Genomic DNA, 27896 nt, shown 5'->3' with positions numbered 1-27896 from the left:
CAAGTAGTGTGATAACAATTGGTTTGGTTTGGGACCAATAAGTAGTTATGTGCAATTAAAATGTAACTAAAATTTAAATCTGACCAAACATGTTTTTTATTGTTCTAAAACCTATGCACGAAAATACAATATATACACGTTTGTTTTACAGTATTGTTCAACATCAATTCAATATAATAGATTAGGTTTACATTTCTATTGTTTATAAATATGTCTTATCATGTACAGATAAGCCTACATCTGAATTTTATTCTAATTCATTCAAGGTGCTAAAAATACAAATCTAAACCTGGTTTTTACCAAAATCGCTGATGAATATAACAGACACGTGCAACTTCTCAAATGAATAATTCTGGTTTACAGGTCAAATGTCATCAATATAAATATATGCAGTTCTTGCTGAATTTTTTTACTGGAATGTATAGCTCGGACTTGGTGTGCTCCCACTCCACTGGCCTACAAACCGCATAACATCTTGACATTCTGTACTGTGTGACATCTGCAAAAAAATTAATAAATTAAGCATCTACACACACAACTTTTAATTCATCATTAAAAGGTATACACAGTCTACACATGCCTTGTCTTGTGTTTACAGTTAATGGCCAGTTCCATTATTTCAAATAGGGTAGAATTTTTTATATTACCTTAGTACACATCAAGAACTTATTCCAGTCATCTTTATTAGCTGCATGTCCATTCCTTTTAAAGTCCAGTTTATTTCGCAGAACAGGGTAGCCTAGACGTTTGATAAAGAATTTTAAATGTATTTTACATATGACTATCTGGCTAAAGCTCATGGGGCCACTGAGCAGGGCCCGGGTGAGAAAAAGGCTAAAAGCGCGTCTAAGACCTCCAGCGTTGGAGGGCTACTTATCGATCCTAAACCAGGGGCCTCTGCGTTACACCACTGATGACTATTCTACATCCTGTACCACAATGACACGTTACACATACCTGAGATAACACAAGGTGGGGATCTCACTCCAGTATTTGGGGCAATAAGTGAGGCAACGTATGTATCTCTCTCATCTCTATCAAGACACTGTTCCACCTTCTGGTCCATAGAAACTGACAACACCCATTCCTTCACTTCTTCCTTCTTATCTTCCTGCAAGTACAAACAATTGTTATTACCCCATAACCCTGCAGGTTCATACATTATTCATACGTGGATCTCGGAATATGAGGATGATGTCATGCATGAGAGACGTTTGTACGGCCCGCTACGGCGCCTGGACTATTCCATTTTCCTTTCGAGAGGTGTCCATATTGGGAATAATGACATATGTAGAGTCTATACAGGTAGGTATCTCACTCATAGACTACCAACACCACTGTTGGTTTGTGTAATCTAAAATTTGATAGTAGTAACAATATGCACAGCACCAAAGATAATTTTTTTGTAATTATTGTACAGTAGAAACACTCACAGAACAAACTTATACCTCTATTAAGGCCAATTTACACGGTAAGCAGAAACAGTTTTGTGTAAATGTTCAAATAACATGGATTCTACATTTTGGGTTTCGGCTTACCGCTCATCTGTGTAAAGTAGACAATTCCCAATGAAACAAAAACACTTCAACCTATTAAGTATTAAGGGGGACACTTTGTTGAGTACTGAAGGTAATAGAAGACTGTGTATAGGCATGATCCATTAATCCATGCTTATTGGTACCATAACATGTGAAATAAACTTACTGTTACATGTTGTTTTTCCGGGAGGGGAATCTCAAAAGGAATGTCTGTATCTTGGAAATCAGAGTGATCAAGCATGTCTAAACTGCCATCCTCTATAGCCTGGAGAAGAACCAAAGAAATACAAATTTTATGTTAAAGGCCCATTTACACTAGGACGATAAACAATCGACGATAAATAGACAAATATGCATTTTTCATACATAAAACAAAAGAAATCTAAAAACGTTATCGTCCTAGTGTAAATGGCACTTAAGTCACCGTACCACTATATAATAATATGACTTGTGGCCTAAGAAAAATTCTGTACCTAAACATCAACAACATCAATTACAATGTATCACATAACATACAGTAAATATATATTGTATAAAACAAGTCAAATGTTTTGTCTGGCTACAGTGCTCGATACCATTGGTAAAGCTACAGCGATATAATCAAATAAAAATAGGAAACTTGATCAAAAGATTTTAGATGGACTTGTACAGTATGAATAATACCTTTGAATATTTATTAATATAATAATAAATATAATTTAATTAATATAATTATTGATATCTTACCTCAGTAAGGTCCAGGAATCTGTTAAGGAACACAAATGCCATGTTATCCCAGCCCTGCTTGCGTGACTGAATGCCGGCCTCATAGAATGCCTTGTCTGCTGGTACTATTTCAGTGTGTCTCAACAGGGCAACAGACAACTTGGCAGCAAGTACCTCCTGTAAACCAAATAAACACAGTTCAGTGGCTGTATTCACTATCAAACTTAAGTGAGATATTTCACTTAACTTAATAAATATTTAGGTATTTTCTTTAAATAGTATTGACTTAGATAGGATATTTTCTTAATTTCACGGGTGTTTCCCTTAGCCTAAGTGTGAATTGGTGAAAACAGTCACAGGAGTTGATATACTAGCCTAGCTTAGAATATTATGTAGGGCTTTACAAATATCTTACCAATTTTTCTTGCCCTAAGCAAGCACTCCTGGTCGCATAGTAGTGTGCTACTAACAGCATACTTTGGAATTCCTCGCATGCAGGATTTTTTGATGCAGGGGATCTTGCAAGGTTCTCGGTCAGATTCATTAACATATCCCGCAGATCTCCCCATGTATGGTATGCCTGTGGTCTGTCCAGGTTTGGCATTGAAAGAATTTCCATAAAGATTCGTTTGTAGATGTTGAAGTTCTATATCATAGAAATAAAATTACAGAGATAAAAAACAAATTGGATGTAGTAACATAATGTAGGCAACATACATAAAGGAAAAAGACATAACTCAGATTTAGAGACAATAGGGATGTGCCCAGCCATATCCAAGTGCCCGGTGCATTGACTGTCGTCCTGAGTGAGAGGACTAACAGGTATCCCTCTTATCTTTGAGAGAACTTCCTTTAATGAAAGTAGCTCAAATTCCAAATGGTCTACCTTTGGAGCTTTTAATGCAAGTTTTGTTTTAATTAATGCCAAAAGTGCAGAAATTGATAGTGCATCTAGTGTAGGCACATCACATGGTGACAAGTTTTCATCATACATTACTAAAATACACTGCATACCTCTGGGTTTGGTGGTGCTCCATGCTGGACGTACAAATCCAGTGCCTTCTGAATGTTTTTCTCATTGATAAGGTGTGCAGCGTAGAGAGCAACGTACTTATGAAGTACTTTGAAATCTTGTTTCTGTGCCTTTTCAATACACTCCTCCCACTTGCCTTGTTCAACATACATGTTTAAGGCTTCAGTCGGTTCTAGATCCATCATCTAAAAATAATGCATTTATTATGAAATAATGGTAGCACTTAAAAAGGACAATATGCATGCAATATCTTCTAGAAGCACATCAGTGTAAATGGGGAATAACTGTGCATTGATTTTACATTCATTGATATTTATTGGTCAGTATATAGATAAATGATGAATGTTTCCAAGAAGGTGTATTAAAGTTTAAAAAACAATACAATATATACAGTACTGTAAAACCAGAAACTGTTGCACGCATTCAACTTCTGCAAATTCGTGAAAGTTTTAAGCCGCGAATAATTTTCAGAACATACAGTAGGCCTACTACTGTAGCATTAATCTCTTTATAACACAAAGGTCACGCATACATGATCTTGTTACAGTATTTACTTGTACTTTATTTTTCAATTGGCGAAAGTTTTATATCATGAAAGTTTCTGGTTTTACAGAATATAGTTGAATACTGTAAAAAAGAACAACATACCGAATCAGCATCATCCTTCTCCTTCAGGAATTCCTTATATCTGCTGTCAACATACTTCTCGTACCTAGGCTCCAACTCTTTAGCCACTTTCTTAGCCTTCACCCACTCCTGTCCATCTAGCAAGACATCAATGGCCTCTTTGATCAAGTCTAGCTGCAGATACAACTCTGCTGCTGTGTTGTACTTCTCAATACCAGCCAGTTGTGGGCCTACTTGCTTCACTACTGATAGGGCTCGTGATTTATCAATGAACTTCATAGCTATGCCAACAGCCTGTGGTAAAAGGTCAGGATCACATAGTTTAATTTATCGCAGTATACAGGACAGTGCAACACCTCCTTTGTGACACCCTTATTCAGGGAACACTCCCATGATAAATAAACAGATAACCATTATTCAATTTAGAATTGAGTCTTGAAGATTTCCCCATAATTAGGGGTTCTACTGAAAAATCTAAATTTAGCATCTGATCCAATTGTTTGAATCTTTTTTAATACAAAAAACACAAATAAAAACAAATACAACTTTTACCTTTGACCAGCAACTCTCCAGAAGTTTGGTGTCATTTGTATGCTTAGGTGTCACCTTACAGTAGCAGTCCACAGCTCTGGCATACTCTCCAGCTCCTTCCCATTCACGGGCCTGGGAAATCAATATTTCTACACCACTGTAAAAGTAAACAAAAATGTGTTAAAAGAACAATAATACTATACAATCTTTCTCTTTACATTAAAAGGGTCTTGAGGTAAAACAGGATTCATTCTCATTGGAAGATCGTCATACATTGTAGCATACAGTATGATAGCTAAAGTAAATGTGAATTGAAATGAAACTGGAAAGAGGACATTTATCATTCATGACGCCTTCTTACCCCAATTCTGGATTCAGTGCTTCACTGTCAAATTCTTCTTGCAGCTGTTGCAACATGTGTGGCACATACTCTTTGGTGACTCTTAGACAGTCCTGTCGCATACCAGCATTCTGTGGAGAGCATAAGACATTTCCGTCAATGGTAACAAATAACTATGTAAAGTAGCACTGTTGCTGTTTAATAGTAAAACACGCTGAAATCACTAACACAGTGTTAATCTATTTTCTCTAGTTACCTTGTAATATTTTACAGCAAGTTCTGGTCGTTGAGCCCTCAAAAGGAATGACTCTGCTTTCTGGAAATCTTTTTGTTCAAATGCAAATCTAGCCTGACCAACTAGGACATCAGCAACACTGTCTGAGTCATGCTTCTCTGCCACCCGCTGTGCTGCATCCCAATCTTGGCTGTGTACATACCTATAACAGAAACAAAGATGAACTGGGAATAAACATAGAACACACAGGGCTTGCAACAGAACTTTAGGCCTGAAGTTTGAAAGTTCAGGGTTGTCAAAGTCTGTAAGTTCAGACTTAAAGCCATTATGGCTTATTGATGTCTCCACACACAATCAAATGTATTTCTATTATTTAATATTTATAAGTACAAATAAAATGTTTGTGAAATAAAACTGAAACTGAATGGGGCCCCGGTTTTCACTAGTGCCATAATTGACACAGCACTTACATCAGTACAGCCTCTTTGGGTTTTCCAGCTTTGATGAATGCCGCCTCTGCATCTTTGAACCTGCCCTCGTCCTCAAGGTACATGGCATGTTTCAAGTGGATCTCTGGTATCTTGTTTTTAGCAGATGTTTTGGCCAAATCGAATGCAAATTCAAACGCACTGTAGGTGAGAATATAATTAATTTTAGTAACGCTAAAATATGAATGTATATATGTTGTGCTTTAAGGATTAATACTGTTAATAAGTATAAAAGTAGCAAAACCTACCAATTGTCAGCAGCATATTCTATGGCAGAATCAAGTAAGCCAAACTTGGTTAGAAGTTTGACAGCAGAATCACCACCAAGACTCTTAGCCCACAGGTAGGCTACCTGCTTTGTAGAATCAGCTTCCCCATGGCTTTTGGCTACCTGCAAGGAGGCAATTCAATTATTTAACTACTTTAATAACATACCGCAATACCTATTTGAGTATGTCACAGATGTAGATGGCCAAAGAGCTCACAGCCAGTATATCATCATAATCAAGATTGATCAAGCATGTAGAGCTCAAATGAAATTGATTATGTGACTGATGCTTGTGGCATTGTGGTAGCAGGAGCTGCCAATACCAGCAATTCAGTAGTAAAATGATTTATGACAAAATGTTGAAACTGATGAAAAAATGGAAGCTTTAAAGGGGGATTCTGGGTTTAAAATTGCTTTTAAATATCGTTTATTTATTAAATAAAAAATATTATAACAATATAGACATGTCAGAATGAAGAAGTAATAACGAGAAATTAAACAAATTAAATTTTATATACATTTTAGGGTAAATTCATGGAAAGTCTGTTTTTCAGCAGCTTAGGGAAGCTCATTAATATTCATGAGATATTCACAAAATCACGTCATCAGTGGATTCCAAACTCGCGACGTCAAGCTTGTACGTTGTGTTTGTCAACTTGCATCTCTCCCCTGTCAAACGACGACCACCCGATCATTGTGAAATACATTTTTTGTAGATTTTCTAAGCTAGGCCTAAAGTGTAATAATAACAGTAGTAGCATATATTTATTTGACATTTAATGAAATACAACATTTACTAGTAGTACAGATTTACTGAGTCATAAATTATACTATTTTTATACCTCGAATAGTACAGATCGTATATCGGCTTCACGTACTAGGCTAGGCCTAGGCCTAGCCTAAATCATTTTATTCATGGGTGAGAGCCATTTCTGACTAGGGATTCCATGCCACGATGGCTACGTTAAAACATTGGGGCCATCATGGGCCTAGCTAGCCTACTACTAAACGATTGGCCCATAAATAACAAAACTCAGTGGATTCCACACCCATCCTATCAACCAAACTCCTAAACAATCTAAGCCTAAAACGTTCTACAAAATCGGCTGTAAATATTGAGGCAAAACGAGGTCCGATCGCCTTCCGCACGTATGGTGTCCCGATCGTCTAATAAGTAGGCCTAGTAAAATAGGCCTAGTTTACTCTCCAAAAAAGCGGATACTGCATCAAGCAAGTAGACCAGGTAGTAGGAAGGAGACCTAGCCGATCCGGCCCAGTTAAAAATTGAGCTAGCTAGTGTAGTAGACCCTATGCGAATTGATACTACCAGGCCTTTTACTATAGGCTACACTTTTTAAAATTAGCAATACTTATGTTTACAAATATTCCAACTCTCTCATTCGAGCTATATTATCTATACCATTCCGGTAGGTCGAGTCGACCTTCAATCAAATACTGTACATCGTTCATGTTGTGATTATAGACGGGGTATACTCGACCCGACCAGTTTGGTATTGTATATTGTATCTGCTTATCACGTGACGATGCCAGGCATGGGCAGAGAGTGCAGGTATATAAACTATACCAAACTGGCGAGTAAATCATGTTTTACTTTTTAAACCTCGCAACGTCTGGTTTAAAAGGCTACTCGAGCCAATAATTGCTGTTAGCCTAGGGGTTATTGCGATTTGGACGTTTCTGATTGGTTGTAGCCATGGATTATATTGATTAACACTGTTCTGATTGGTTGTAGCTTTAAATACTTCTTCTCAGAACTCGTCCATAATACAATAGCAATTTAGCACAGTGTTTCACTATATAACCATATAAATAATAGGAAACATTTAATAATATGATAAATGACATTTACATAGCAATTTAGCACTGTGTTTTACTATAACCAATTTGGTTAGAGTAAAAAAAACACAATGATAAAGAATAGGAAACATTTAATAATATGATAAATGACATTTACATAGCAATTCATCACTGTGTTTTACTATAACCTATTTGGTTATGGTTAAACACAATGATAAAGAATAGGAAACATTTAATAATATGATAAATGACATTTACATAGCAATTTAGCACTGTGTTTTACTATAACCAATTTGGTTAGAGTAAAAAAAACACAATGATAACGAATAGGAAACATTTAATAATTTGATAAATGACATTTACATAGCAATTTAGCACTGTGTTTTACTATATCTAATTTGGTTACAGTTAAACACAATGATAAAGAATAGGAAACATTTAATAATATGATAAATGACATTTACATAGCAATTTAGCACTGTGTTTTACTATAACCAATTTGGTTAGAGTAAAACACAATGATAAAGAATAGGAAACATTTAATAATATGATAAATGACATTTACATAGCAATTCATCACTGTTTTTTACTATAACCTATTTGGTTACGGTTAAACACAATGATAAAGAATAGGAAACATTTAATAATTTGATAAATGACATTTACATAGCAATTTATCACTGTGTTTTACTATATAACCAATTTGGTTACGGTTAAACACAATGATAAAGAATAGGAAACATTTAATAATTTGATAAATGACATTTACATAGCAATTCATCACTGTGTTTTACTATAACCAATTTGGTTAGAGTAAAACACAATGATAACGAATAGGAAACATTTGATAATATGATAAATGACATTTACATAGCAATTTATCACTGTGTTTTACTATAACCAATTTGGTTACAGTTACACACAATGATAAAGAATAGGAAACATTTAATAATTTGATAAATGACATTTACATAGCAATTTAGCACTGTGTTTTACTATATCTAATTTGGTTACAGTTAAACACAATGATAAAGAATAGGAAACATTTAATAATATGATAAATGACATTTACATAGCAATTTAGCACTGTGTTTTACTATAACCAATTTGGTTAGAGTAAAACACAATGATAAAGAATAGGAAACATTTAATAATATGATAAATGACATTTACATAGCAATTCATCACTGTTTTTTACTATAACCTATTTGGTTACGGTTAAACACAATGATAAAGAATAGGAAACATTTAATAATTTGATAAATGACATTTACATAGCAATTCATCACTGTGTTTTACTATAACCAATTTGGTTACGGTTAAACACAATGATAAAGAATAGGAAACATTTAATAATATGATAAATGACATTTACATAGCAATTTAGCACTGTGTTTTACTATGACTAATTTGGTTACAGTTAAGCACAATGATAAAGAATAGGAAACATTTAATAATATGATAAATGACATTTACATAGCAATTTAGCACTGTGTTTTACTATAACCAATTTGGTTAGAGTAAAACACAATGATAAAGAATATGAAACATTTATTAATATGATATATGACATTTACATAGCAATTTATCATTGTGTTTTACTATAACCAATTTGGTTAGAGTAAAACACAATGATAAAGAATAGGAAACATTTAATAATTTGATAAATGACATTTACATAGCAATTTATCACTGTGTTTTACTATATAACCAATTTGGTTTTACGGTTAAACACAATAATAAAGAATAGGAAACATTTAATAATTTGATAAATGACATTTACATAGCAATTTATCACTGTGTTTTACTATAACCAATTTGGTTACGGTTAAACAAAATGATAAAGAATAGAAAACATTTAATAATATGATAAATGACATTTACATAGCAATTTAGCACTGTGTTTTACTATAACTAATTTGGTTACAGTTAAGCACAATGATAAAGAATAGGAAACATTTAATAATATGATAAATGACATTTACATAGCAATTTATCATTGTGTTTTACTATAACCAATTTGGTTAGAGTAAAACACAATGATAAAGAATAGGAAACATTTAATAATTTGATAAATGACATTTACATAGCAATTTATCACTGTGTTTTACTATATAACCAATTTGGTTAGAGTAAAACACAATAATAAAGAATAGGAAACATTTAATAATTTGATAAATGACATTTACATAGCAATTTAGCACTGTGTTTTACTATATAACCAATTTGGTTAGACTAAAACACAATGATAACGAATAGGAAACATTTGATAATATGATAAATGACATTTACATAGCAATTTATCACTGTGTTTTACTATAACCAATTTGGTTACAGTTACACACAATGATACAGAATAGGAATCATTTAATAATATGATAAATGACATTTACATAGCAATTTAGCACTGTGTTTTACTATATAACCAATTTGGTTACAGTTACACACAATGATAAAGAATAGGAATCATTTGATAATTTGATAAATGACATTTACATAGCAATTTATCACTGTGTTTTACTATAACCAATTTGGTTAGAGTAAAACACAATGATAAAGAATAGGAAACATTTAATAATATGATAAATGACATTTACATAGCAATTCATCACTGTGTTTTACTCTATAACCAATTTGGTTACAGTTACACACAATGATAACAAATGGGAACCAAAAGTATACAATAAAACGATTAGAATATCATCATTTTTTCTGTGTAAAGAGCAACTCATAGAACATGTTTACCGAGTTTAAAAACGTTTTAAATACCAGACGTATTTTTTGTGATGCTTTTTCATTTGAATTGTAGTATAAAATGTCATTGAAATGAGATAAAAATCATACAAGACATTTTATATCAGTTGCTCTATATACATAACAAAAATAGTCTTTTTCTTTTGTAAAAATCGCCAATGAAGTAGAAATTAAGTTACTTCAGATGTAGTGTGCATTTCTACGTCATTAATAGTAGGCCTAAAATATCCAATTAAATATATCCTATTATAAACATGTTATAAAGAATATCAAACATTTTATGTAATATGAAAAACAAAATTTACAGATAAGTTTATCATTGTGTTTTACTATAACCAATTTGGTTAAAAGTTAAACACAGTGATAAAGAATAGAACTGTTAGGTTATTTAACCCTAACCCTAGTTTGAAGCCATCACATACTTAATTCATCGCTAAAAATACGTATCGTCTTGAAAAACGTTTGAATTTTGGTAGATATGTTCAATATAGGTTCTTAAATCTATAATGTAAAAACAAATATCATATTCGTTTTATTTTGATTTCTGGGAATCACCAATGAAGTAAAAATGTGTTGGAAATGTATGGTATTTCATAAGTGTACATTTTTAGAAATGCAAATTATTAAAATCACGAATTTTTGTGAAAGTTGTACTTTTTGTTTGTTTTATAGAACCTATTGAACATATCTACCAAATTTCAAAAGTTTCTGATTACGATACGTATTTTTTCGCGATGAATTTATTATGTCGCTTCAAACTAGGGTTAGGGTTATATAACCTAAAACAGTATCATATTCTTTATCACTGTTTTTAACTGTGTAACCAAATTGGTTCTGGAAAACAAGATGATAAACTATTTAACTTGTATTTATTATATTATATGTATCCTTTAATGTAATATGAAAAATAAAATGTATATAGTTTATCATTGTGTTGTAGTTAAGTTAAACACAGTGATAAAGAATAGAACTGTTAGATTATTATAACCCCAACCCTAGTTTGAAGCGATCGCATACTTAATTCATCGTTAAAAATACGTATGGTCTTGAAAAAGGTTTGAAATTTGGTAGATATGTTCAATATAGGTTCTTATATCTAAAATATAAAAGAAATATCATATTCGTTTTATTTTGATTTCTGGGAATCATCAATGAAGTAAAAATGTGTTGGAAATGTATGGTATTTCAGAAGTATACATTTTTTGAAATGCAAATTATTAAAACTTTTATTTTTTGTTTGTTTTATAGACTTAAGAACCTATTGAACATATCTACCAAATTTCAAAAGTTTCTGAATACGATAAGTATTTTTTCGCGATGAATTTATTATGTCGCTGCAAACTAGGGTTAGGGTTATATAACCTAAAACAGTATCTATTCTTTATCATTGTGTTTAACTGTGTAACCAAATTGGTTCTGTAAAACACAATGATAAGCTATGTAACTTGTATTTATTATATTACATTATATGTATCCTATTCTTTATCATAACGTTTAGATAATAAGATATACTTAATATAATATTTTGCTATGTAAATAACATCATATAATAAATGTTTCATCATCATTGTGTTTTACTCTAACCAAATTGGTTATAGTAAAACACAGTGATAAATTGCTATGTAAATGTCATTTATCAAATTATTAAATGTTTCCTATTCTTTATCATTGTGTTTAACCGTAACCAAATAGGTTATAGTAAAACACAGTGATAAATTGCTATGTAAATGTCATTTATCATATTAATAAATGTTTCCTATTCATTATCATTGTGTTTTACTCTAACCAAATTGGTTATAGTAAAACACAGTGATAAATTGCTATGTAAATGTCATTTATCAAATTATTAAACGTTTCCTATTCTTTATCATTGTGTTTTACTCTAACCAAATTGCTTATAGTAAAACACAGTGATAAATTGCTATGTAAATGTCATTTATCAAATTATTAAATGTTTCCTATTCTTTATCATTGTGTTTAACCGTAACCAAATATGTTATAGTAAAACACAGTGCTAAATTGCTATGTAAGTGTCATTTATCAAATTATTAAATGTTTCCTATTCTATATCATTGTGTTTTACTCTAACCAAATTGGTTATAGTAAAACACAGTGCTAAATTGCTATGTAAGTCATTTATAAAATTAAAAACACAGTGATAAATTGCTATGTAAATGTAATTTATCATATTGTTAAATGTTTCCTATTCTTTATCATTGTGTTTTACTCAAATAAAAAATGAATGTCATTTGTCATATTATATTAAATTCCTATTCTTTATCATTGTGTTTAACTGTAACCAGATGGTTTAATTTTTACCATAGTCTTAGTTGGGACTGACTGAACTAAGAATAAAACTGGGTAACTGTACCAACACCTCAAATAGTCTCAAAGTATTTTTTAAACATCACCGCAAAATTGTTTATACGTTTATTTTGATTGGCTAACTAAAGTACGGCCTAATGAATATTGATATTAGAGGATTCCCTAGCTTAGTGAAAAAAATTTATTACCAAAAATGTGCTGATTACGTCACTACCGGAAGTTGTAGTCTACCATGATGCAGACGCAATTGATTATGTACGTTTGTTAAACATAAAAAAAACTGTAAATTACCACAAAACGACGATAGGAAGGAATTCAAAGAAATGCCCTACGTGTTCAAAATCATTGTTTTAATATAGTCTGTATGTATAACTAACAATTGACCTTGTGGAAGAGCGTATAAATTTAATTTAAAGTAAAACATGATTTACTCGCCAATTTGGTATTGGATATATAGCTCGAGAGTGAGCACGTGTATCGTCGTCTCGCTCTCCTCGCTCAGGAATGTATACGTTACGCTTCATTGATTTTGAAAGCTTTCCCTAAGTCAGTGCGAAAATCGGCAAACGTAAAGTGCAAACATATCTAATTTTTCACTGTTTTGATGGATTTTCATAAAAAATTGACTTTATAAATGGGAAGACCGACTAAAATTACATCAGATAAGTATAATTTTACAAAAGTAGTTGATATGGTTAATGATAACGAGTCGTCGGAAGATTGACCATTTCACGAATTTCCTATTCTGTAACCACAGTGTGATTTTGCCGTAGCTGCACTTGTAATCTGGCCTCATTTCACAGCCTTCGTTCTGCTTCACTGGGCGCTTATACAAATTGAAACTTTTACCGTTCAAGAGACAAACAAATATATTTTACATTTTTTGCTATTCATTTTAAACCCGGAACCCCCCTTTAAATAATACTGACCCTGTATGCCTCATCCCACAGGTCAGCACCACGGTACATATTGACCGCTCCTTTCCAGTTCTTGCCTTCAATGAAATGATACTCAGCCTGCCGTAATTGTCCATCGGTTTCCATTTCCTAAAAAAAGATAATAAATAATTCACAGCATTTGTAGGTTCTAAATTAAATTATACTTCATATAAGGGAAAAGACATCATTTTGTCTACAACATTAAAATATAATAATAGTAATATTCTAGGACTTGTTTGAGTCAAATCTTCACATTGTATTCTAAGTAGAACATCTACTAAACTATTTAACTCTTTACACTAGATTACCTGTGCTAGATGTAGATGCGTGTCCTGTAGCAGATCGGGATGGTAGTGTTTCACTAGCCTAACCATGTGGTCATATTGCCGTTGCTTCTTGTACATGGTAATCGCCATATCTGGTTCTTCAACAGTAATGTACAGTCTTTCAGCCTCCCTGAATTTGCCCTGCGCTTCCAATTGCTGGGCCTGGCTGATATAGAGCACGGCAACATCTTCAGATTTCATGCATGTGACAGCAAGCTTAAGTGAATAAGTCGGTTTAAATATTATTTGAAATTCTTACTGCTTTTACATTATTATCTGTTTATACATTATTATCTGGCAACCACAATGTCAATGGATATAATGATTTCCAGTATTAGTATCAAGCCTGTATGAACATCCATTCTCTAAACACATTTTGTGCCTATTTCAGACTAGAGACCAGCCCTATAAAAACCCTGGCTATTGACTTGAATATGTTTAAACCTACTTTGTGAGCGGCCTCCCATTTTCCAGCATTTGTGTACATTTCAATTGCCATCTTCGTCATGTCTGCTCGTACATAGAATTTCTCTGCCGTTTCATAGTCCTTGATAGAGGCGTAATGACGAGCAATATCAGCATAGTATTTCTCAGCCATGCTAGGTTCCTGAATCTCAATAATTTGAATGGCTTTGTTCCATTGATGGGAGTGAATAGCTGCCTCTATAGCTTTCTGCGAACAACTGCATAAAATATGAAGTCAAATTAAATTATGTAATACAGTACAGTAATTGATAAAAATTGTGATGTAGTCTAAAAAACAATCTTCACATACCCAGCCTCTATGAAGTGGTTGATTGCAGCGTCCATCTGTTTTTGACTGACAAGATAGCTGCCCCATTCTTCTTCCAATTTGACAACATCATTAGGAAAAGATACTCGAGCCAGCTCAACAGCTTATAAAAATACAAACGAATATAGTTACGCTTTACAATGTCAATGTGATGTTTCCATATATGGACATGATTATGTCATATCACTACCATATTTGGGCATATCACTACCATATTTGGGCAAATCACACTTTTTTGTCACATAAAGTTTGATAGTGTAGACAACAGAGCTTTAGACATGAGTATTTTACTTTAATACATCAATATAAGACTTTTATTTATTTTCAAACAGAAAATTTATAATAATAATTGCTGCATACCTCGACGATATGACTTTCCTCTTCTGTAGCACTCCATAGCTCGCTGTTCATCGCCAGTCTTTTCAAACAAGTCCCCTGCCTAGGGAAAGTAAAATCAGGTATTTTTTTACTCATGTTGCCAAAAAGAATGTGTACTTCTATGTTACTTAATGTACAGGTATTTGTTATTGTAATGATTGAAGATATTGCATACAGTACTTATACCAAGTATATTTGTATCTTAAACCCAGATTGGAAAAAAGACAATAAAGGTTACTCCCACACAACTAAAAAATAAAATAAACACACTTACCCTTTCATAAAAATCACTCTTAATAAGCGATGCAGCAATCCTCTGAACAAGATCCCGGTTCGCCATCAGATCTTCGTGGCTAGTTACCAAGCGTGCGGCACGTGCAGGCATACCAGCTTTCATGTATAGATTGATGGCAGCATGATAGTCGTTATCGTTCTCCTTCATCTCACCAGCTTTCTCTTCTTGGCTCGTGTCCATCAGCCATTGGTAGTAACTTTGTCGAAGATTGTCTAGTTCCGGATGTCCCTGGAAAGATTGTCACATTTTGTTATCACATAAATTTTGATAGTGTGGACAGATCTTAAATGAAGAAGTTAGAGCAGCAGCATACTGTCCCTACAAAATGGTCACTCTAGGAAGTTATACAAGAACAAGATCAGAACAGATGTGGTAAAACAGTTCTTTGCAAATCGTGTTGTGAATAAATGGGAATTCTCTACCAGATGAGATCATCTCTGTACCTAGTGTAGTTATTCAAAGAAAAGATGAGGGCCCCACCCTTAAGCACTGTCTACACTATCAAACTAGTTTGACAAAAAAAGTGTGATGTGCCCAAATATGGTAGTGGTATGCCCAAATATGGTAGTGATATGACATCATCATGTCCATATATGGGCATATCACATTTCTTTGTCACATAAAGTTTGATAGTGTAGACAGAGCTTAAGGAAAGAAGGGGCAATTATTAAGTAAGTATATTAATATATGAGCAATGTACTGATGTTTACCTTGGCCTCTGCTACAGCAATAGCCTCATCCCACTTGTGCAGTTCTTGGTACATCTGCATGGCCTCATCAATCATATTCTGAAAAAGAAGACATCTCCACATCAAATAATTACAGTTCAAACAAGACTCATTTGATGCTAAAGGCCCATTTACACTAGAACGATAACAATCGACGATAATAGATAAACATACATAAAGGATGGGCCTTTAGGGAGTGGAGTAGTATACAGTCTTGAGTTGGCACACTGGCAGTAGGTAAGGATTGATCCCTGCACATTAGGATTGGAAGGCAAGGATGTTAACAACAATTGCTATTAACAATTCTTTATTCGGGTTCCACAAATTTACAAAATAAAATACCTGTTCCAAGTATATTGTCTCAGCCTCTTTAAAGTCCCTTTTCAAGATGGCAAGTTTTGCCCGCACTTCATAATGAGCCATCCCATCACCACCCTAAAAAACAAACGAATCTCATCTTTTTATTTAAGATTATGGTACTATAATCTGACACTGACAAACAAAACCTGTGTATGTCCAAAAACTCTCTCAGTTAGTTGTTGTCTCAGATACAATAAGTACACAACTATTTTGCCAGGCCTAGGCTAGGCGGGGTTTTGGTTGCCGAACAGAGTGGAGCTTGCCGTGGTAGCCTAGGCGGTGATTTGGTCGCCGAGCAGAGTGGTACTTGCCGTGGTAGGCCTAGCTCCTAGGCTAGGCCTATGTGTATTCACCCAAAAAGGTATGTGAAATTAGTTCATAGACCCATGTTATAAACAAAAAATAACGCACAAGTCTAAATTCTTACAATAGTGGAAATGCAGCACACTCTCGGGTATTCGCATGTCGTAAATGTTAATAAATATACTAAGTGCGCCGCATCTCCACTAACGCACTCTGATTTAATGATAATGAACTTACCATTTCTTTAGCATAGTTGGCTGCAAGTTGATTGAGATTACGGAGATAGCGTGCCTTTGCCACATCACCAAGGGCTGCATAGCATCGTTCTGAAATGTGCAGATAGCAGGATTCAAGGGATAGCTTACTTAGGGTCTTCCACATAGCTTCAGTTTCATTAGACATCTCAAGGGTCTCCAAGAAAGCAACAGCTCTACAAATTTGAAATGAAATTATCAATATTTAGTCTATTATATTATTATTATATTATTACCATGCAGTAACTTTTATATTGTAAAAATGTTTTATTATAGTTTTTAATATGCCATTATTATGTAACATGAGTTGATACAGTGATTCAGTTTACTCTTTTGTTCTGCTTATAAACAGTCTCAGTGCTTTTTTGTTTTGCATGATTTCATGTTTTGTAATGTTGATTACAACATAACATTGTCTTGTTTTGTTAATATTTTAAAGAATTAATTAATAGGAATATAACATGGATGTTGCCATATAAATAGCATATCTTTTCGCCCTATACCTTGAATAATCTCCATCATCAATAGCTGTTCTGAACTCAATTAATCCCTCATCTAATGTGTATGAAATAGTAGTAACACCTTCTTTAACGATCACATCAGTCTTACCATCTACACGCTCAAGATCAATAATATCACCCTACAAAAAAGTAATCTCCATTTACATGCTGCTCTGAAACATATAGGCAACATATTCACTAAACAAACTTAAGTTGGATAATTCCCTTAAATAAATATATCAAAGATTTCCCTTAAGTGGTATAATAGGATATATTTTTAATTTAAAGTGTAATTGTTTTCCTTAGCCTAAAGTGTGATTGGTGAATATACAGGATAGTACAGAATAGAGCTACATGCTGATGGAGCAGTATTAAATCCTCAGAAGCTGTGGTTACAAAGTGTAAGGTTGATCTCTTATTCAATTTCATGACCATCAGAACTGGCAATGTGAGTAAATCTTGTACAAGACAAAGACAAGCTGATCCTGATCTCATGAGTGCACACGAGTCACTGAACCATATCACTTCACAATTCAATATGTCAATCAATTACCAGTAAGAAAGTAAAATTTAAAATGGTACACACCTTGATAGGAAACATTGTAACTTTTTCAGGATGGTCTATGTTGTACCAAACACAAAGACTGTCTCGATTCTGAGCAACAACCACATCACTTTGAGGAACCCACTAAAATAAGAAAACAGTAGAAAATGTAGAGTCGTACATGTATGAATAATGGGATAGTAGCAGACAATAAATGTAGAAGTTCTGATGTTGCATTCTACCAATGATAGGTTCACTCAAAGATATGTTTATAAACAGAAAACACTACATGCATCATAATACTAATCTCTTTTTCCAAAAGTGTGTAGTATTTTAAAGGCTTAAGCTCCGTCTACACTATCAAACTTTATGTGACAAAGAGTGTGATGTGCCCAAATATGGTAGTGATATGACATCATCATGTCCATATATGAGCACATCACATTTTCTGTCACATAAAGTTTGATAGTGTAGACAGGGCTTTAAACATAGGGTCAGAGTTGTACCATGCTGTATTTACATTTCGAAGAATTATGGGTAAATCTATCTTGTAATCTTCAAATATAAAGAATTGGTATTCATATATAAATCACATATATTAGAATAATCTTTTACCTGTACATATGAGCTGTAATTCTGTATTGTTGTCTTTGTTTCAGTAATGATGTCAAAGAGGTGAAGCTATATAATAAAGAGAAAAAAAAGTGAGATACCTGACATTATATAATTAACATAAAATATATAAATCAATTTTAATACAAGAAAATCACTGATAGGGAACTTATTTATTTCATTAACAATATCAACAACTATATAAATTACCCTTAATCGTTTGTCTCTAAATAGAAGCTTATGTCCGGTCTCGTTCAACTCTAACCAATCGATCTTTGAATCATGTGCCATGGTGGCCATTGGGAATCCAGTAACAAGATCAACGATCGCGATGGTTTTCAGATCTACAAGGTATGCCATCTTCTTGTTGTCATCAACACCAAGCTGCTTACGCTCATTCAAACGCACACTGAAAATACAAATTCAGTTCTTTTTATATTAAATGAAATATTGGATAAAGGAACATGCAAAATATTTAAAAAAACGATGACAGGGACCAAAACATGTATGCCCATACAATGAGAGTTGACTATACTTTTGATTTTTTTTTTAAAGTATTATTAGGAAGTTTTTGAGTGATGACCGATGACCTTGTAACACGTCAGGTAATGTTAATTCATTGTGAGCATACCCTCTATACCTTGACACAGTTCTGATGGTTCTAAGTTCTGATGGTTATAAGTTCTGATGGTTCTAAGTTCTGATGATTCTAATTCTGATGGTTCTAAGTTCTGATGGTTAGGTTCTGATGGTTCTAGGTTCTAAGTTCTGATGGTTCTAAGTTCTGATGGTTCTAAGTTCTAATGGTTCTAAGTTCTGATGGTTCTAAGTTCTGATGGTTCTAAATTCTGATGGTTCTAAGTTCTGATGGTTCTAAGTTCTGATGGTTCTAAGTCCAGACGATGATAATGACACATCAATGCATAGGTCCTATTGTTATTGTTAAAGAAACAAAACAAATCTGAAAAAAATGTTGTACCTGATAAGATGAGGGTTCATGAACTCTGTTCTAACACATCCCAGTACTTCATTGTTGCCATACTCCACAAGGGAAAGCTCACCAGCGTTGAAGATCATGCAGACCTGAAAAAAAAAACATTTTAAAAAGTTTTTAATTTTTTATTTCAATAGGATTAATTCTAGTACTATTATATTAGTATTTATGTAATTTAAGAATTAATTTGTATAGATAACTAACACAGAAACTGTATTGTAAATTTGAATAAATTTGCATAAATGAATATTAAACAGCATACTTACACATTCATTATCAAAAAAGAACTTCTCATTGCCACCACTACTTTGCCAAGGAACTTCACTAAGCTTGTTGGTTGACAAGTCACCCAACAACAAAGTGTTAGATGTGTGCCCTATCAGATAGCGATCCTTACCCAGGATTTTAACCTCCTCAATCTTTAAATAAAAGGGGACACAATGGTTAAAAACTATACAATTGGGAGAAAGAGATTAAACACTAAGTAAGGTAGTAATGAAAAATCCTAAATTTGTTCTAAAGGCAATGCAGACTCAATCTAAAAGCGCATACAAGGTTATAATTGAGAGAAGGAAATTCAATATTACATACAGTAGTCAAGAAACAGAAACCTTTCTAATACCAAATTTGTAATGGTGTACTGAAGCAATACAGACTGCATGAGTTCTTAACTATACATCAATGAGTGTACAGTTGCTATGAATTTTAATTTAAACATAAAACATAATGTTAAAAATCGGATTGAGAAAAAAAATTGTCCTCCAAAAAACACATCTGTACTCACCTCATATCCGTAGTGTGATTTAAGTACAACTCGTGTTCCAGATGAAAGATTTTTAATTATGACCTGACTCAGACCCACATAGGTCATCTCGAACTTGTTTTTGAAAATAGTGCGACGAAGGGAACAATCAAACATCTCCACTCCACCACAAAGTGTTCCCTATATAAAATTAAGATTGTTGTTTCAAAATGATTTAGTAGGTCTAAATATTTAACCATCATAGTGTTGATTGATTTGGGTTGTTTATCAAGATGGGTGGTACGCAGTGAACAAACGAAAAGCTAGTAGGAATCCACACCAGAAATTATGTTTTTTGTGCTATACAGTATGAATTGAAGCTTTTATGATAAGATAAATCTTTATTGTCATGAACACAACAAGGTGAACATGAAATTTGTTTTTCTTGATGCTTAAAAACACATACAATATATAATACATTAAAAAATATCAATACAATACATTAAAACTATATTAGTAAAAAACTTATGTTTACAGAAGGAATAAACAAAGCAGGTAATAAGAAAATGAAAACCAGAATTCTTTTAGTCTCTATTTTCTATTTCTGAAAATGTTTGGCCTACTGTGTTATTTAAAACTATGTACTCAATTTGATATACTTACAGCAACTAATTTGGATCCATCCTTACGCCAGGCTAGTGTAGTTATCGTGTATAGATTTTTAATGTCCTTTCTCTTAGCCTCTTCCCACATACCTTTCCTAGGTGACCAGTTGTAAACACGCAATCTGCAAAAATTGAAAATAGCAACATATGTACAAACTACTGTATTTACATATATACAATACCAATTGTACTTTGCTCTACAGAATGACATCACACTATAAATGTAAAAGTCTTCAACACACCACAGCACCAAGTGCATTACATGTACAGTAAATGGCATCAACAGGCGATACATCACATCTGACGGACAATGCAATGAGAGAATAAAGCATTTATACCTAAGCACACAATCAATATGGCACAGACAGGTCTCAAAGTCAAATCTCTCACATGCTAGGTTAATCAATCCCCCTACCATTACGCCATAATGGATAAATAAATATCAATAAACTTATAAGCAAAAAAACACATACCTGTCATAGCTACCAATAACCACAGACTGGCCACTTGGACTGTTGGCAGCCACTGTAAATTCATGTTCATCTGGATCTCGGCTGTGATCAAACTGCTGGATGCAACGACCATCTCTTCCATACACCATTATCTTTTTGTCACATCCCGCAGCCACGACACTGGACCCAGCCCAGCAGAGGCTATACGGAGGACATGGATGTGTGCAGATCTTTCCCTGCGACTCTCCAGTGCCCTCGTCTTCAAAGAAATAGCGCACAATGGTACCGTCAGCATGGCCAGATACAATTCCTTTTCCAGATGAACTGAAAGAAATTGTATTTTGTCATAATTTACAAACACATTATATAACTATACATTTATGACAAAATAATTCATTTCTGCACTCAGCAGAAATGACTTGAATTAAATTGATTAATCTAATCTGTTAAAAACCACCTGAAATATATGAAAAGATTAAATGCATGTACTCACTTGTGTGCTACAGACACTACATAAGAATCAGTACCATACACTGTAGATGATTTGTTGGTCTTGGTATTAGCCACTCGCACCTTTCCGTCAGCTAGGCCTACAATGATCTGGTTGTCAGGAGGCCAGATTAGGCAGGTTACAGCACTCTGCTGGACAAACTTATTGCAGATTACTTTCTTTGAGTCCCTAAATTGATAAATGATTATTGAAATTAATTTTAAAGCAGATTTTTAACTTCTTATCAAACTTATTTATGAAATTTAAGTCATTTAGTTGTATTTAATAACACAGAATTTTTATACGTTAAATGATTTATAGCATTTTTTTAATCCAAGGATGTCCCATACCAATCATCTCCAATTTTGTACACGTAGACAATGTTATCTGTTTGACCAACAGCAATTTTTGTTGAATCGGGTGAAAATGCCAAACCTTTCACTGCGTAGCTTTTCTTTCCATACTGCAAAATAAAATTGTATATGAATATTATTACTCAACTGTTGACCGTGCCGAGATATACTGAGATATCCTCATCCGCCGTTTACACAATACACAAAGTATATATAAAACTACTGTAGGCCTATTCTACTAAGATACAATACAACAAGTCAATATTATAATATATTCATTAGGCGCAGGAGCCCCGGATAGCGTTACGTTTGAAAACCCCAAAAAGTGAGGTTTTCAACCATTAGCGGCATGACTGATGTGAGTGATTAATGTGTTTTACGGATGGTTTCAAGGACTATCCTACCAGTGGGCTGTTCACTGGTCAAATGATTGACACTTTGTATCACCGTTTGTAACTGGAGCTGTGACGACCTTTGTAACTGGAGCTGTGACGACCTTGCAAGAATACTAGGCCAGAATTTTTAATTGAAAATTGGCTTGGTATTAACATGGAGATAGAAACAAATTTTTCTATCTTTCTTTCTAAAATAAATGGTCACTATAATTTCAAACTAGGCTTAGTCCACCACCGTAATAATTACGAATCGAAACCTAAATTAAAATTGTTGGTATTCTTTGGCCGTTGTTTGATTAATTACATCTTCATGCCATGTTTTTTTTTTCTAATGATTTGGCGATACGCTCCTATATTAGCGGAGGGTTCGATGAGTTTTGAAAAGTTATGGAAATGTGGTCTAACATATAGCAATTCAGTTTTTTAAGGCCTTTCTTCCATGTCCGAGCCTTTGGAAATATTAAAAAGTTATATTAATATAATATATTCTGTGTTTTCATGTTTTAAGAAATTGTATATCATTTCAGATTTTTCGCGATGCGTTTTTATTTGTTTCGCGCTTCGTCTTGTTGGCAAAAGTAACCCTCGACTTCCGCTCGAGCTTTCTCCGTACATACCGATAATTAATATGATTATTCATTTCATTTTTTGTACATTATTAAAAAGAAATTCAGAACCCCATACGGAACATACCCTGCTCTGAGAAAACACTTGTGGGTGATTCCCCGAATACGGCATTCTTTGGAGACTTTGACTTTGGAGTAAATCGAAACGTCAAGCAACTCAACAGTTCTTTTCAGAACTAATATACGTGGTGTACCGCAAACTTATATCAACAAATATGTAACTTGTTTATCACGTTTAAAATGGATAGCAAAACATATTCAAAATAAAAAACCTGAATTATTTCAAACAGACAGCACATTAGTTCAAACGGATAGCACAATCAAATGGATATAACTGTACTGTACATTCTATACGGATTATCGGGTAGCACATTCTTTCAAATGGATAGCACATTCTTTCAAATGGATAGCACATTCTTTCAAATGGATAGCACATTGGGTAGCACAATCAAATGGATATAGTATTGTACATTATTCTATAAGGATTATCGGGTAGCACATTCTTTCAAATGGATAGCACATTATTTCAAATGGATAGCACATTGGGTAGCACAATCAAATGGATATAGTACTGTACATTATTCTATAAGGATTATCGGGTAGCACATTATTTCAAATGGATAGCACATTATTTCAAATGGATAGTCATGCACATTATTTCAAATGGATAGCACATTAGGTAGCACAATCAAATGGATATAATTGTACTGTACATTATTCTATACGGATTATCGCGTAGTAATCAAATTGAGCACATTGGGTAACACATTGCATTGTACAGTTATTCTATTCTATTATCGGGTGTAGCACATTAAAATTGAGAGGACATAAGATGGACACCATCATTTATTATTAAGGGGCGAAACAGCCAATCTTTACTGAGGGGACACTCCTATAAAGGGGACATTAAGGGGACGGGGAACATTTAAGCTCAGTGCCAATGTTCACTCAATATTTTTTCCATCACAAAATAACAAAAAAGACGAAATAATTATAGCCATTTATCGGAATTAAATAAAAATGGATATCATAATAATTATAATACTTTGTCTGTCTTCAAAGTTTTCATTGGTGAAACGTTGCCTGCTACATTTTAAATTTCCGAGTCCAGATCAGTATTGGTATTGGTTTTTTTCTATGAAGAGGACAAGTTTTTTTAGGAAGTGTTCCAGGGGCAGTAGAACACCTATTAAGGGGACACTTTCAGAAAAAAGGTTCTACTGTATTTTTAACGGAGGATATCACAAATCAAGTACGTGTTTCCAAGTACAGTACAGTGTTTAAAAAGAATTATTTTATTTCAATCAGAAATAGGTCTGTTTTGAATGGTTTTTGTTCTTTATTTGTTCTTTTCTCGTGTGTTACTTGGCAATACAGAGATATAATTATTAGAAGGACAATTTTGGCGGGATGTTTGCATTGTCGCCCCTGAAACTTGTGACCTGAACTGAAGAATACGGTATGTTGTTAGTGCTGAATTCTGTAAATTTTGTGTCATATCAACTGAGAATTTGTATCATTTCTGTAGGCCCAACAGTAAACATCATCGTTTAGGGTCGCCAATATAATTGGCTATTTTTTCAATCACATTGTCAGAAAATGAAATTCTTAATGAAATATTACGTGTAAAACCAAATATAAATATATGTGATGTAAATATAACAATGGAGAAACTTTCATGGAGAAATAACTTATTATTTATAACAAACTTATTTTTCCGTGATATAACTAATGAAACAATGTTTAGAAAATGATATATCTGATAGATATCATCTAAGTGATGTTTTACATATAACGTTTAACTTTTTTTTTTCATTCTCCATACATTCAATTCCTTTAATATAGTTCTTGTATAACGCCATATCAAGTAGTAGTAGAAATTATTGTAGGGTTTTCTTAATATTCAGTCAATTCAGTGTTTCTATACAGAAAAGAGTAGTCAGTGGCCTTAACATCAATTAATTGTATAATTTGCACCCAAGGTCGAATAGCAAGAAACTCAGGTCCAGTTACATTGGTGTTCATTGGTCAATAGGAAATGAACAGCACACTTATGGGTGGTGACAAAGTTTAGTTATTGATAAATTGTCCTTGGGAAAAACACATTAGTTGGGCTGACCATGGGCTGACAGAGTTAACGACTTCGTAACGCTATCCGGGGCTCCTGCGCCTAATGTTACTGTACCTTTGAGTCAATGGGTTTGGTTGAGAACTTATCTCTTCTTTCACCGTGTTCATCATAAAGTAGTATTACACGATCAACAGTACAAACAGCTAACTTACTGTTATTAGGTGACCATGCCAATGCTGTGATTTTAGCAGCTCCATCCTGAACAAATTTAATTTATTTAAAATTGTAATATAAATGCTTTTTTAATTATCCTACTAGGCCTAGGCCTAGGCCTATTTAAATTCTGTTATAATACTAAATTGAAAATAAGAACCTAGTCCTACCACGCAAACACAGAGGATAAGGTTAATTTTTTTGTTTGAAATTCTAGGCTAGGCCTAGGTCTGTGTTCTGACTACACGGTACGGGGCCTAACCACACGGCACCCGGCCTGTTTCAGCTTGACAACAATAACAGCGTCCTAAGCAACGCACGTTGTTTACAGTAAATTAATACGTGTTATGTACACTCAACTCTAGAAATAAAATACACAATGTTACCTGAGGAGTAAGGAATGTTTTCGTATGTTTCAATTGCATTTTCCTGTATTTAAGAAGCAACTAACGAAATGTTAGCTAAGCCCTAGCCTACACACAAATGTTTTACTTAGCCGCGATCAAGGAATTTTAGCAGTAGCCTCTCTGCGGTCACTCTGTGCTGCTAATACGCTACCCAGATAGGTGTAGCGTAAACGACAAGCCTGGAGAATAAAGCCTACTTTAGTTAGATGACCAAATTAACCATAGCGCGATTGTATATAATATGCTTATTATATTATATATGCATCTGATTTAGTGTCGAAGGCAGTATAAATGGTTACTAGGATGAAAAAACCTTCTATTTTCCATCTTATCGTCAGTAGTACATTTATGGGCCAAAAGGTGTCTCTGTATAGTGGGCTTGATGATTATTAGTTGATAGCATTTAGACTTAGTAAATGTGATTTGTAAATGTAGAATTTGTAAGATGTAATCTTAACTATAAAGCTGGGACTAACATTTATTTTTTTCAATAAAACAAACAGTTTTCAAGGTCGACTCTACACAATTTAACTCAAAATGGTAATTGTATAAATTACATTTTTCTAATCGATAATTTGTCCTTTACAAAAGGTAATATCTTAAACTGTTGACAATGACAATGTTAGGCCCATTAGAACATAACTTTTGTTGCGCTGATACTGCCCATTGTAACAATTAGCACACGGCTGTGTTTGACACATTAATACTACTAGGAATAGGCTACAATGTAGAACTAGGCATATGGTTAAATTCAGCACTTCATTTTACAATTGTTGGGCAAATTTCAAAATTCTGAATTTATACCCGACATGGTTCTTACCGTCATGAATTTATATGCATAATACCATTTTATTTCCTTTGCTGTAGGTGTTACATGACATCGGATCCTAACCATTCGTATAAAAAATGTTTTCGATCTAGTTCATTAGGCCCTGTGGTCGATCTCTTCATAAATATAATATGCTCCGAATCGTAACACTGTACTGCCGGTAGACCACGGATATACTTTCTTCATCAGTGTATCTATGATGAATGGATGACTTTTGGGAACAGGAACCCTAGTAGACCAAATCCAGTACCGTTTTGATCCCGATCATTCGGGAAATCTCCTCATGACTAGAATCAAACGAACACGTTGAACAATCGCCAACAATGATGATAATACAATCGTTCTAATATCTGATGTTCTTCGGATAAAAACTATTCGTGTAAAAAATGTCAAACAAAGCAACTGAGAATTTGTAACTGCATTATAGTAGTAACGTCATACTTGGAAATTGGTTGTGAAGACCTCTCTTTCGACTTATCTGCAAGGTATTCAGTGTCTTATTCTGACGAATTATTTTTCTTCACGTCATTAAGTATCAGACGCATAATTGAGCTAACTAATAATTATTGTTGTTCATGTTATATTATATTGTTCATACAGGTTATTGTGACAAGTGTACCTTCTTTACTAGACTTGTCCCAAGTATGTATTTAATAGTCTTTTTATGTTATTCCACCAGTCATATGCCAAAATGTATGACAATAGAGCATAGATTGGTGGATTCACTGGTTCAGTAGTGGAGTTCTCCGTCTTTTTGTCTGGTCGTGTCGGAGTTGGGGTTGGGGTGAGCCACCTCTGGACGGATCTTCTAGTAGTTCATAATAAAAATGAAAGCAGTACAACAACAATTGTTGAAAGTTTTGTTGAGCTGATCACCACCACTTTCTGATCAGCTACCTTGACGAAACTGATTTCTGACGTACGTTTATTACGGTTTTATTTCTTATGAACTTACCCATTACTGCC

General features: G+C 33.6%; 1 protein-coding gene across 1 annotated transcript; it reads right to left on the bottom strand.

Moving 5' to 3' along the window:
• Positions 1-72: 72 nt before the first annotated feature.
• On the bottom strand, positions 73-26186 carry LOC144852253 (intraflagellar transport protein 172 homolog). Its single transcript, XM_078710031.1, has 35 exons — positions 26081-26186; positions 25596-25739; positions 22387-22499; positions 22040-22225; positions 21568-21870; positions 21093-21216; positions 20472-20630; positions 19954-20106; positions 19673-19776; positions 18904-19102; positions 18697-18762; positions 18124-18225; positions 17541-17677; positions 17021-17213; positions 16463-16555; positions 16103-16180; positions 15372-15620; positions 15080-15158; positions 14702-14822; positions 14375-14609; positions 13909-14142; positions 13592-13708; positions 5746-5888; positions 5480-5638; positions 5031-5211; positions 4796-4905; positions 4456-4591; positions 3925-4197; positions 3258-3461; positions 2659-2889; positions 2265-2420; positions 1705-1803; positions 958-1111; positions 648-739; positions 73-499 (listed from the first exon to the last, which is right to left on the bottom strand). The coding sequence occupies exons 1-35, from the start codon at positions 26117-26119 to the stop codon at positions 410-412; spliced, it is 5256 nt and encodes a 1751-aa protein (XP_078566157.1). The 5' UTR covers positions 26120-26186; the 3' UTR covers positions 73-409.
• Positions 26187-27896: the final 1710 nt, after the last annotated feature.

This window comes from Antedon bifida, chromosome 9 (assembly GCF_963402885.1).
Source record: "Antedon bifida chromosome 9, ecAntBifi1.1, whole genome shotgun sequence".
NCBI classification, from domain to species: domain Eukaryota; kingdom Metazoa; phylum Echinodermata; class Crinoidea; order Comatulida; family Antedonidae; genus Antedon; species Antedon bifida.
Note: the sequence above shows the minus strand (reverse complement) of the source record. Positions and strands in the feature narration are given on the sequence as shown.

What these genes read in the sequence shown, in the direction of transcription:
- LOC144852253 (XM_078710031.1), bottom strand. Translation starts at nt 26,119, where the DNA reads ATGCAATTGAAACATACGAAAACATTCCTTACTCCTCAG. An exon ending in AATGGGAGGCCGCTCACAAA is followed by an intron (nt 14,143 to 14,374) that starts GTAGGTTTAAAC and finishes TATTCACTTAAG; the next exon opens with CTTGCTGTCACATGCATGAA. An exon ending in GATTCCTGGACCTTACTGAG is followed by an intron (nt 1,804 to 2,264) that starts GTAAGATATCAA and finishes GTTCTTCTCCAG; the next exon opens with GCTATAGAGGATGGCAGTTT.